The 11,847-nt window shown below is 38.8% G+C and overlaps 1 protein-coding gene across 4 annotated transcripts in view; it reads right to left on the reverse strand.

Moving 5' to 3' along the window:
- Window positions 1–1,069: 1,069 nt before the first annotated feature.
- Window positions 1,070–11,847, reverse strand: part of Prp40 (pre-mRNA processing factor 40) — a 19,227-nt gene continuing 8,449 nt past the window's right edge. For 2 of the 4 annotated variants that reach the window (XM_043008118.2, XM_043008116.2), the window contains 14 exons: window positions 10,624–10,715; window positions 9,967–10,104; window positions 9,511–9,633; window positions 8,961–9,074; window positions 8,366–8,480; window positions 7,882–8,104; window positions 7,236–7,374; window positions 6,958–7,065; window positions 6,493–6,687; window positions 6,083–6,193; window positions 5,704–5,844; window positions 5,207–5,304; window positions 3,674–3,697; window positions 1,070–1,569 (listed from right to left, as the gene is read on the reverse strand). In XM_043008118.2, coding sequence (XP_042864052.1) covers window positions 1,422–1,569; window positions 3,674–3,697; window positions 5,207–5,304; window positions 5,704–5,844; window positions 6,083–6,193; window positions 6,493–6,687; window positions 6,958–7,065; window positions 7,236–7,374; window positions 7,882–8,104; window positions 8,366–8,480; window positions 8,961–9,074; window positions 9,511–9,633; window positions 9,967–10,104; window positions 10,624–10,715 — 1,769 coding nt within the window. In that variant the 3' untranslated portion in view covers window positions 1,070–1,421. The remainder of the gene's footprint in view (window positions 1,570–3,673; window positions 3,698–5,206; window positions 5,305–5,703; window positions 5,845–6,082; window positions 6,194–6,492; window positions 6,688–6,957; window positions 7,066–7,235; window positions 7,375–7,881; window positions 8,105–8,365; window positions 8,481–8,960; window positions 9,075–9,510; window positions 9,634–9,966; window positions 10,105–10,623; window positions 10,716–11,847) is intronic. The other 2 variants (XM_086551667.1, XM_043008117.2) reach the window with 1 other exon arrangement.

Raw genomic sequence — 11,847 nt, forward strand, 5'->3', positions numbered from 1 at the left:
ATACAGCGATAGAGTATGCAGTCATGTTAACAAACAAGGCCTGATAAATCATGTAGGTAATACTGAAATAGTTTGAGTTATATAAACTTGCTTCATCCTCTACAACATATCAAAATCATAAGCAATTTATCTTGACAGTTACATGCATCTCCATCAGTATAATTGTCTATAACTAAGCACTCAGGATCAACATAGAAACAGTAACGCCTTGTCAATCCCTTTTTACTGAGTCGTAATGAATGACAAAGTTTTAGATGTTTCATTAAGTGATATTTATGAGTTGCTGTCTTATTTCTTTTATTTCTGTGAAATAAATAGCATTTTTTAATGTCTGGATATGGCAAAGACCTGACTTTTGATCTAGTTCTAGCCTGTTATAGAATATTACAATATACATTATACAAGGTTTCTCTCTATATAAAAATATGTACATAGTATTTTATGAAATATCAAATAGCTCAATACCTATGAAAGGGTGAAAATTAGAGAATTAGAGATTTCTTTTATTCTTCTGTATCCGTGAGAAACTTTCCTGTGTTACAAGCATTCTTTTGTTTATCTATCCATCTTTTAGGACCACAACTAAGTCTGACTATTGTCTTTGCTCTTCGATACCTCTGAAATTTATTTGATTCCCCATATATTCCGTTTCAAAGTTATTTAAATACATGATTTAAGAAATCTACGTGGTCTGCAGCACATCCAAAGAAAATCTCAATTTAGTTCATTACACTTCAGTAGTGTTGTTATTTCGATTAAATAAAGATATTCATTACTAGTAGGTGCGTGGAAATCACCTACAGGACTTCACGTTCACGGTTAGAACAGCAGACTGACAAATTATTTACGTTTTGAATTTTTTTTTATTTCCCCGTGAATGTTTATTTTGGTAAATATTTGGTAAATGTTTTTTGGGGTAAATATTATCATATCTTACTTTCAAAAAATCAATTTCAAATCTACATCCGTGTACCTTCCACCCGCCATTCTTAAAAACGTACATAATTTCACACTGGAAAAGACACACCCCAAAGAGACAAAAGACCAAGGACAATAAAACCCCGCATGAGCTAAGACTAACTCCATTTATTTCTTAATTAAATACACCAAGGTACACCTCATAATTGTACCCTCGCTGTTCTCCAATGAATCGGAGAAAAATTACTCCTCTTGAAAGCAGATTTCCCTTCAAGGAACCTTCTTCTACTAGCGACCTCCCATAATAAAAGAAAAATAATTCTGGCATCGCATAAACCTTCCCCCTCCCCCTCAAAAAAAAAAGAAAAAAAAAAGAAAAAAGAAAAAAGAAAAAGAAAAAAAATATATTTATCGTATTGCAAAAAGTTGCCCCCCCCTAAAAAAAAAAAAATAATAATAACAAATAAATAAATAAACAAAAAATCTATCGAACCGCAGGCCATCTAATTAATATCTTCGAGCTCCTTCATCAGCTGAGCTCTCTTCTTCTCCAGCTCGTCCTCGCTCAGCTCTCCTTCCTCGAGGCTCACCTCCCCGGCCTCTCGCTCCGATGACCTCCTGGCTGACTCACCCTCGGAATGGACGCGCGACCTGAGATTTGGAGAGAAAAAAGAAAGAAAGAAAAAAAAGGGGGATTATTTTGCGTTCCAAAAGTGTGCTGAAAGGTGGGTGGAGGGGGAGTGAGAGGGGGAGTGGGAGGGAGGAATATCTGGAGGGTGAGGGGAGGGATAAGGAGGGAGGAGTATGAGGAGGGGAGGAAGGAGGAGTATGAGGGATACGGAGGGAGGGAGGAGTATGTGGGATAGGGAGGAAGGAGGGAGTAGGAGGAGGGGAGGGAGGGAGTAGGAGGAGGGGAGGGAGGGAGAAGGAGGGAAGTAAGAGGGAGGAATAGGAAGGGGTGGGGAGGAGTAGGAGGAGGGGAGTGGGGAGTGTGAAAGAAGTAAGGGAGGGAGAGGAGGAGGGTGAAGGGTGAAAGGGTGAGGAAGAAGAGAGGGGGAGTAGGGGGGAGGGAAGAGACGAAAGGAGGGTGAGGAAGCAGGGAGGAGAGAAGGGGAAGGGGAGAGGACGAGGGAGAAGGGAGAGAACCGGAGGGGAGAAGGGAGAGGTCGAGGGATAAGGGAGATGACGAGGGAGAAAGGAGAGGACCGGAGGGGAGAAGGGAGAGGATCGGAGAAGATAAGGGAGAGGATCAGAGGGCAGAAGGGAGAGGACCGGAGGGCAGAAGGGAGAAGACCGGAGGAGAGAAGGGAGACGAAGGGATCGGAGGCGGGAAAAAAGGGGGGGAGGGGAAATATAAATCATAGCGTTCGTATTTGCCCGCTACGACTTGGTATTTGAAAATCTCTTGTGATAACCTGTGTTTGTCATTCAGAAGCTCTCATTTATCAAACTCGCAAAGGCAAAACAAAAATAACATCAACAGAAGTGCGACTTATAATCCATTAATCAAACATCAAAACAATAACAAGATCCTTCCAATGAAAGAGAGAGAGAAAAAAAAAGAAAAAGAAAAAAAAGCAAGGGAGCATGATTATAAAGGCGATGATGTCAACAAAGAGATTATAACGATAAAAAAAAGTTTACTTTTAGCACGGATTAATCCCAAAATCGATACAAACATAAAAAACACAACAATCAAGGGAAAGACAAGCCCAAAACAAATTAATGGCATTGGTTGTTTATGCGAGTGTTTTGTGTGAGTAAAGCACTGAGGGAAACAGGCCTAATTAACCAAACAAACTACATGACAAAGTCCGTTTGTTTACGTGTTTGATCAGCTGATCAATCAACCTTTTACACTTCCTGAACTTAGATAAATTGGATATCAACTTAGTGGCCAACTGAGAAAAAAAAAACACTTCGGTAAATTAATAAATCCGGTAATTCAGGTTACTAATCTGTAGAGATCGAGAAAGAAAATATTTTCCATAGCCAATACATCTTATTTAACCGAAAAAATGTTTTTGGAAAAAATGCGAGACTAGTATCCAAAGAAAAAAAATGAGAGAAAAAACTATACTAAACCAAGATCAAACAGAAACAATAACGAAATATATATATATATAATTCTGCTTTATTTTTTTTCTAGAAGAAAACAAAAGCTTTTCTTGGACTACTGCCGACATGAGCTAACTTTCAACAGAATACAAATGCTATTAAAATAACTTTTCATGGTCAAAATTCAAATGACAAAAAAACAAATTACGAAACAACTAAAACTGACATACTATCAATCAAAGATGACATGCATTTTGACACGAGCAAGCTAAAACGAGGGGGAAAATACTCAAGTAACTCAAAGACTGACGCTAAAGTTACTCTACACTGCAAGCGAACATTGCATGCTATCAATATCAAAAATAAATACAATAACTCACTTCTCTACGCAATCACCAATAAACACGAGCTCTGGTTCCCTCACAAACTTAAAAAAAATGGATTACCAGCAGACAAATGTCCGACATTCTACCTTGCTCACAGATTTAATTCCGTAATTAATCTCTCAACCAAAACAATACTTACGCAACATTTATTCATTCTAGACCCTAACACAACAACAGTGACAACAACAACAACACTGACATTCCAGCTCTAGAGTTTCCACTAACAAAAAAACAATACCAACAAATGACGCCAAAACAATTCTGCAAGTCATTAGAAGGCTGAAGTGTCTCGTTCAATGCTCGATACTTACCTCACGTGCGTACTCCTGTATGAGCTTGGAATAAACAAAATATACTTGTCAGTTCGAACTGATATTCCATTGTTTTACTTATTATTACTATTATCATTTTTTATGAATCTAGAATAGTATAAATATAGTTTTTTTGTTTTTTTAATCTGATGGCTGGCTAATATCTTGTCACGAAAATACGCACGTGGGCTCTGTATGCACGCGTGCGTTCTATCTTATTTGATTGACTTATTAATTCATTCATCCTCTTCGTCATTAGCACAATTCATTTATTTATCTATTTGTGTGCGTATGTGTGTGTAACATTCAATAACTCACAGGCTGATCCCTGTGAGATTACCGTTGTTTCAAACCGAAAATAACAATACGATCATTCACACATTTACTTTAATTCATATTTCATTTAATTCGAACATTTACTTTAATTTATATCTTATTTTCCCTTTTACTGCAACTGAAAATCATCCTCAAAGTATACATAACATACACGCAAACAAAAGAGCAATGTGTGTGCATGTGGAAGGCGGGAGAGAGGGGGGGGGACTGTGAAAAGAAATATTCCTATACCAGTGCATTATTAAGATCTTCTGTAAGAATCAGTTAATGCTTTCCGTAAACATATACATGCACTAACAGTAATGCAAAATATCTATAATCCCACCATTTACATATTAACCTTAAAAGATGAAAACAAATCGTTCCCCCCACGCGCGCCGGGAATTTTCAAGACTGGTCGGCCAATATGGCGTCCGGGTTAGCGATTGAATAGGCGACAAACGTAAAGTAAAATTGGCACTCGCGGACTACATACAGACTTTTAAAACTCGCTGGGACTAAATGACCATAAGGATTTTCCTTTTTCTTATTCAGTTAACTACTTCAATATTTAACGTAACCTGGCTGGTAAATTTTGTCGATGTTATTTTGGTTGCTGATTTTAAAAAAATCACGTGATATATAATTGTTTTGATTTTACAATATCCGATAAACAGGTGTTTCCTAATATACCTAAGTATGAATGTGTGCACACTATGTATACTATGTGTATGTATACATGAAATGCATTCGTGGAATACATTAAAGATCTATTGAAGCAAGAGCCAATAATTTATAGTGCACCTAAAGTTACCTCTCCTATGTGTGTATACATCCATAAGGAGAGAGAGAGAGAGAGAGAGAGAGAGAGAGAGAGAGAGAGAGAGAGAGAGAGAGAGAGAGAGAGAGAGAGAGAGAGAGAGAGAGAGAGAGAGAGAGAGGGGGGGGGGGAGAGAGGGGGAGAGAGAGGGGGAGAGAGAGAGAGAGAGAGAGAGAGAGAGAGAGAGAGAGAGAGAGAGAGAGAGAGAGAGAGAGAGAGAGAGAGAGAGAGAGAGAGAAAAGAAAAGAGAGAGAAAAAGAGAGGAAGAAAAAGAGAGAGAGAAACAGAGAAAGAAAGAAAGAAAGAAAGAGAGAATGAGAGAGAAAGAAAGAAGAGAGATAGGTTAAAAGAGAAAAAGACACAGATGAGAAGAAGTACGTAGAAGCTGCAACACTTACCCTCCCCGTGACCTGGACCTGGACCTAGATCTGGACCTGTGCTTCTTCTTCTTGCCTGACCGCTTCGACCTGTACGAGTCCTCGCTGCTTATGGAGCGCTGAAAAAAAAGGTTGGTTATCCGACTTTGTAAACAACCACTTTATTGGTTAGGTAAAGAGAGTAAAATTTGTATGGAAGAAATAAAGGAGAAATATCCATATTTACATATATTGTCCATAGTATTCCATAGAAGGCTCTCTTCAAATGCCAAGTCACCGAGTACGCAATTAATAGGCTTATCTGACCTCATTTGTTTACCTCATTCCGGATTTTCCATTCTGATCAATATTATTAGTACTACCAATACCATACTAATAGTAATACCAATAACAACAGTAAGAGTAACTGAAATAAACAAAAACAAAAATCACGATAAAACAATGAACGGGCTAAACAGGTGAGGTCACATAGGCCTAAAACTCCTCCCCTGGCACTATCCCTGCCGCCGGGGACTCACCGAGCGGCTCCTTCCCTTCTTCTTCTTGCTCTTCTTCTTGCGTGACCTCCTGCGGTCGTCGTCGGAGTCCTCAGAGTAGCTCTTGGACCTGGAACGCGACCTACGAGAACGCCTCTTGTGATGACCCTCGTCGCTCTCGGACTAAGAGGCAAGGGAGAAGGAGAGAAAGAGAGAGACGTGATGAGAAAGAGAGAGAGAGAGAGGAAGTATATATCCTCAAAATCCTCTTATTATTAATATCAGGAAGTCAAGGGATGTGAATTATAACCGAGCGATCGGAAAAGTAACACGAGAATAACTGACTGATGAAAAAAACAGGTTTAAGCTGTGCCGATATCTATGGCCATTATAGCACGAAGACCAGAAGGATTCCTCTTACCGAGTAGGAATGTGACCTCGACCGTGACCTCTTGCGATCCTTCTTCTTGCTCTTCTTCTTGTTGCGCGAGTGGTGGTGGCCGCATGCCTCTTCCAGGTGCTGCTGGTATTCCTGGGGTGGGAGGGAGGTAGTGGATGTGTTTGTTGGTTGTGCATGCAAGCATACACACAGACAGGCATACGCTATCACATTTTTCGTTTTCTTTTAATGAAATGGCTAATTTATCTTATGAAAAGGAACAAAGAAAAACTTAACCTTGAATATGCATACATATTTCTGCATTACCATATGAACAACTAGGTTCCCTATAAATGGAACTTAGGCTGATCTCAAAATATCGCTTGCAAATGTCGAACTGAGCATTTCCCCATCTTGCTCCGTCATCATGCGTTGTCTCAGTCTTCCCTCACCTTGAATATCCTGATACGCTCAGCTTCGATGGTGACCGCTGTGAAGGCTGGCAGGTGCTGGACGCGCGGTCGGACGTCCTCCCACGTAGAGCCTGAGTCGACCCCGATGGACTTGAGTGCCGAGCGCAAGCCCGCCTCCAGCCGGCGCATCTTCCGGGCCTCCTCCTTCAGCCGCTCCTTCTCCCTGGCTTCGGCCTGGATAAGGGGTGGGTGAGGAGGGGAAAGGGAAGGTTTAGGAATGTTCATTCGAATGGGGGGGTCTCACTCGGGACGATCTTAAAATAACTTGCATCTTCCCGTATTTCTTAAGGCAATCTTTAAATGGTCTACATCTTGTTTCTCTTGGAACAGTCCCTAAATGATACATATCTTTCTTATCATTAAGTGCTCATCTTCCTTAACTTATCCCAACAAAGAAGATGAGAGCAGCATACTAACATTTAAACTAAAAGGAATTAAACTTACCTTCTCAATAAGAGCATTGTAGGTGAGTTTCACGTTGCCAGCATCGAGAGTGGCTGAGCGTGGGTCGTCACACACGACAGTAGCAAATTCTTTGAAGCTTGTCTTTACCTAACATAACATAAAATAGATATAGAATTATCTATTTTGGTTTATCATTCTATAAGTTTAACTCTGTATTTGAATGTAACTATAGTACTATTAAATTTGTATATGTCCACCTCTTATTTTTGTCCAAAGATTTCATGTCAAAAACTTCTCTAAACTTCAACAAAATTTACCTGAACTTCGAATGTTTTTTCCTTCAGAATTTCCTTAATGATCTTCTTCTCATCATGGAAGCGAGACTTGAGATCTGCTACGTAGAACTTGAACAGGTCAAGAGGTGTTGACCCAGGCTGACCTAACATAGCTGTGAATCTGGGTTGAGAGAGAGGGAGGCCAGGAATGAACACAAACTATGTGCCAGAGGTGATGTAAACAGTATTATCATTTAACTACTAAACTAGTGTTCCATAATGCTAAAGGTAAGTATGGAAAGAAAATTTTCCACTTTCCTTCTGCATTCACTTGGTCCAAAATCCTATACATAAACTGCACCTTTTCAAAGTTATTTGCCCTTCCTTCCCTCTTCAGTCAGCTACAGGTTTACACTCGGATAAATAACAGCAGGTTACTTTATAAAGCAAGAACTGCAGATCAATGAAAGTTATTTACTTCATGAAGCAAGGACTCAGAAGAAAAAAATATCTAGAATAATAACACTTCGCACACCCATACAAAAGTACAAAGCATATATGCATCAGGTGTGTTTGTGGAATATTAAAAGTGTGATATACATATATACATAAAGAAAAATAAATCTACATAAATTGAGTATAATGCAAATCATCTCAGCAACATCCCACAGACAGAATCACAGCTCACCTGATGTCGGCAGAAATGATAGGGTAAAGCTCCACCCAGAGGGACATAGACGTGAGCTTGCCCTGCTCGTGTAGCTCATCTAGGAGGGCTGTGAAGTTGTCTCGGCACTTGCGCTGCTGCCTCTTGATTCTCCTCTTCTCCCTCTCGCGCTCCTCTTCCTCCTCCTCCTCCAGCTGTTTGATGTGCTCGGCAAACACAATCAAGGCATCCTCCTTGTCCATGCCTTTGGGAGGAAAAATTGTATAGCTGTTTATTATTCACTCACTCACTCTCTCTCTCTCTCTCTCTCTCTCTCTCTCACATACACATATATTCAACCCATTATACATTAAAGACATTCTTTCATTCAAAAAACATAAACAAATACACACTTCCACACCCAAAATCTCACAAGACCCCCCCCCCCTAACACACACACACACACACACACACACACACACACACAGATAAACACAGAAATACACACAAACACACAAACACTCACTCAGGAGATCTGTGTCCTCAGCAAAAGTGGGGTTGTCGATGAGCATCTGCTGTGCCTCAGACCACGTTGTCTTGAAGGTGATGTTTGTCATGCTGTCTAGGATTTCACTGAGTACCTGAGGGAAGTGAGTGATTTTTGAAAGTGTAAGGAAGAGGAACACATACTCAATGTGATAACGATAACAATGATATTCACTAAGAAGCACAATGCTGATAATGACAAAAATAACTTTAAGAGTTTCTTTTTGCGGGGATGTTACAGAAGTAATACTGTGACATGGGAATAAAGAGATAGAAAATGCAGACTTTAATCTTTGATAAAAAACAAAAAACATTTCCTTGCATTTGCGCAATTCCTAAAAAAAAAAAAAAAGTAAGAAAAGGAAGAAAAGTAGCTTAGAAAATTATTAAAAAGAGAGCAGAGAAAAATAAAAAGAAGAACAAAAAGAGTAACAAAGAAGAAGACAAAGAATAGAGAAAAACAAGAAGAAAAAACAACAACAAAGAAATGGATGAGGACAGAAAAAGAAAGAACACAAGAAAAAAGGAGATAGTGGAAGATACGGAAGACCTCGATGAAGATGACATCAGCTCACCTTCATGTTCCTTTTCCTCATGGCTTTGTTCTCCTCCTTCTCCCTCTTGGCTAGGTTGAACACCACGTCCTCGTACACTTCGCGGCGCTCGCTCTCTGGCACGACCTTCCACAGCTGGAGGGGTTGGTGGGGGGAGGAACGTTAGCCTTTTGTTTTGAATTTTTTGTTGGGAAAAGTGGGTGTGTTTTTGTGTCTGTACATGAATATATAATGGCATGCCTGTATTTATGCATTTTCCACCTTCTCTCTTTAAAAAAATGAAACTTTATCACAGTCAGTAACATGTATATGTATACACACACACACACACACACACACACACACACACACATACACTCTCTCTCTCTCTCTCTCTCTCACACACACACACTCATGCTCACACTAACACACACACTCACACATACACATATACACACTCTTTTTTCAAACAGAAGAAAGAAAAGAAAAAATGATTTTCTTTTCTTAATTGCACAAGCTCTACACTAACCACCCTATCAAATAATGCATGCCTCCTTCCCGTCAAAATACCCCAGAACCTAAGTTCACTGACCTCCAAGTGTTGGAACATTTCGTGGCATCGGTAATATTTTACGGTGGAGTTCATACGTTCGGAATTCAGCAGGAAATGCTCAAGGTCTTCTTTGGCCTTTTTAGCTCGCAGCCGTTGCTCTTCCTGCAGGGATCCGAAAAAGGATTAATAATCAGAAATGTATTGAATATCTGGGTTATAATTGCTGCACAGGGAAAAATGTGTGAGGGAGAGATTTTTAAAAAAAAGCTTACATACATGATGGTCAGAATGTTTTCCCCCCAAGCTGGAAAAATTCTCAAAGGTAAACATATCATTGATTTCATTATTGATTTCATTGTCCAATAAAATTACTAGTATATATATTTCATAATTACTAGTATATATATTTCATTACAAACATCCATACAAAGACCTTTCCAATCTTCAAAATATGGAACCAAACTTCCATCATTAAAGACAAATCACAAATCCAACCTTTTCTTCCTTTGCTCGCTGAACCTTGTACGCATTGAAGGCCTGCTTCTTTTCGTTAAGCTTATTGAAAGCTTCATAGCGAGCATCATTCTGGATCATCCTGACGGCTTTGTCCCACGTGGCATCGCTGGGAACCCCCTGTAATAATCAGAGAAAAAAAGGGGACGTGAATCTAAAGGGAATTTTAGACTTCTCTAAAAAAAAAAAAAGAGAAAAAAAGAAAAAGAAAAATCCCTGTTCACGTTACCTTTTCATAATATTTACACCCATAAGAATAGCTATTTAGTTAACTCTTTACAAAGTGAAAAATGTAAAACGAAAAGCAGAATTTGTGAAGGTATCTATCTAAATCACCTACATACATCTCTGTTCTCTTATGGAAGTTCCTTCATATATACCTTCAATCACAAATGTAAAAAAGAAAGATGGGGGTGGAGGAGAGACAAGAGGAGAAGAGGAAGTAAGAGGAAGAATAAGTGGAGAAGGGACAAGAGAAGGAAGAGGACAAGTAGAGGAGGAGGAGGAGGAGGAGGAGGAGGAGGAGGAGGAGGAGGAGGAGGAGAAGGGTAAAAAGAAATTAAGAAAAAAAAAGAAAAAAAAAAAAAAAGGAAAGAAAGAAAGAAAGAAAAAAAGAGAGAAAGAAAGAAGACAACACACCTTGTCCCGCAGGAACTCTTTAAATGCCTCAAGCGCCTCCTTCTTGTCCTTGAACACCAGTTGCTTTGGCTCTGTAACTTCCTTCACTTCCTCTGTGATGAGAAAATGTATATTATAGATACAATATATACTGTAAATTATGAACATGCGGCAAATACTGAAAAAGGGATGGAAATGTATTATGTAAAACAGTATAGCAGAGGATGATCATTTAATAAAACAACAAAAAACTAAACAAAACTGTTTCTGTCCATGCTTTTGGGTAGTATAGATAATATATTTGGAAGACATTAACCTTCTAGAAACCTTTCAATAATCAAATATGTCTTGGCTAGGAAGGAAGTGTCAATTTGCGCTTATTTTTCTGATACAATGCTTTTACATCTCATGAAGCATTATTAAATAGTTTTCATTTATTTTTCTGCACATTTGGATAAGTTAGCATCTCATCTACCATAAGAATCTAATGATGCAGGTTTTAGTCACTTCTAAACCTGTAAGTCACACAAAAACACAAACCGGCAACTGTCGAAGTATTGGGGAATTCTGTTCCTTTACAATCAAATTCATAAATTGTGCTGTGCACCTGACATAATGCGCAGATTATTGACAACTGGGGAGTTAATTCATCCCATTCCATAGTGTTCTTTTAAAAGCTACCTCAGCATGGACAGTGAATAGGGATCATGAACCAAGGCCTGGGTAATTATGGTCAGAATGCACAAGTAATTTCACAGAAAGAGTTATATCAATGCACAAAAACACACAACAAAATAATCTTTATGTCTTGTTTATATTAACAAAAACAATCAAAAAGCACAATGTTGAAGTGACACACCCTTCTCTGTGAAAATGCCCTTTCGTTACAGGTGATGTCCGAAAAAAAAGGGAAATAACATGAAAAACAAATACTGGCCCTAACTTCCGCATGGAAGCTAGGACAGATTTACCTGTCGTTGATTCTATAGATGATCTTTTCTGGGGCAATACATATCTCTTTCATGGAAATCTTTCAAAATACTCAGAAAAAAAAAGAAAAAAAGGACAACTTGATTTCTGAGAAAGGCAAAAATGGGATGTATGTGGGGAAAAAAAAAGTAAAAATGAGAACTTTATTATATATTTATATGTCTATCATATATAAAAATCAAACTACATAGAGGTAAAACCAATGAGACATAAAGGAAGTGGGAGAATGTAAGAGAAGAAAAAGAGAGAGAAGAA

This window comes from Penaeus japonicus, unplaced genomic scaffold, assembly GCF_977035675.1.
Source record: "Penaeus japonicus unplaced genomic scaffold, GWHDUDI00000001_assembly GWHDUDI00000025, whole genome shotgun sequence".
Lineage (NCBI taxonomy): Eukaryota > Metazoa > Arthropoda > Malacostraca > Decapoda > Penaeidae > Penaeus > Penaeus japonicus.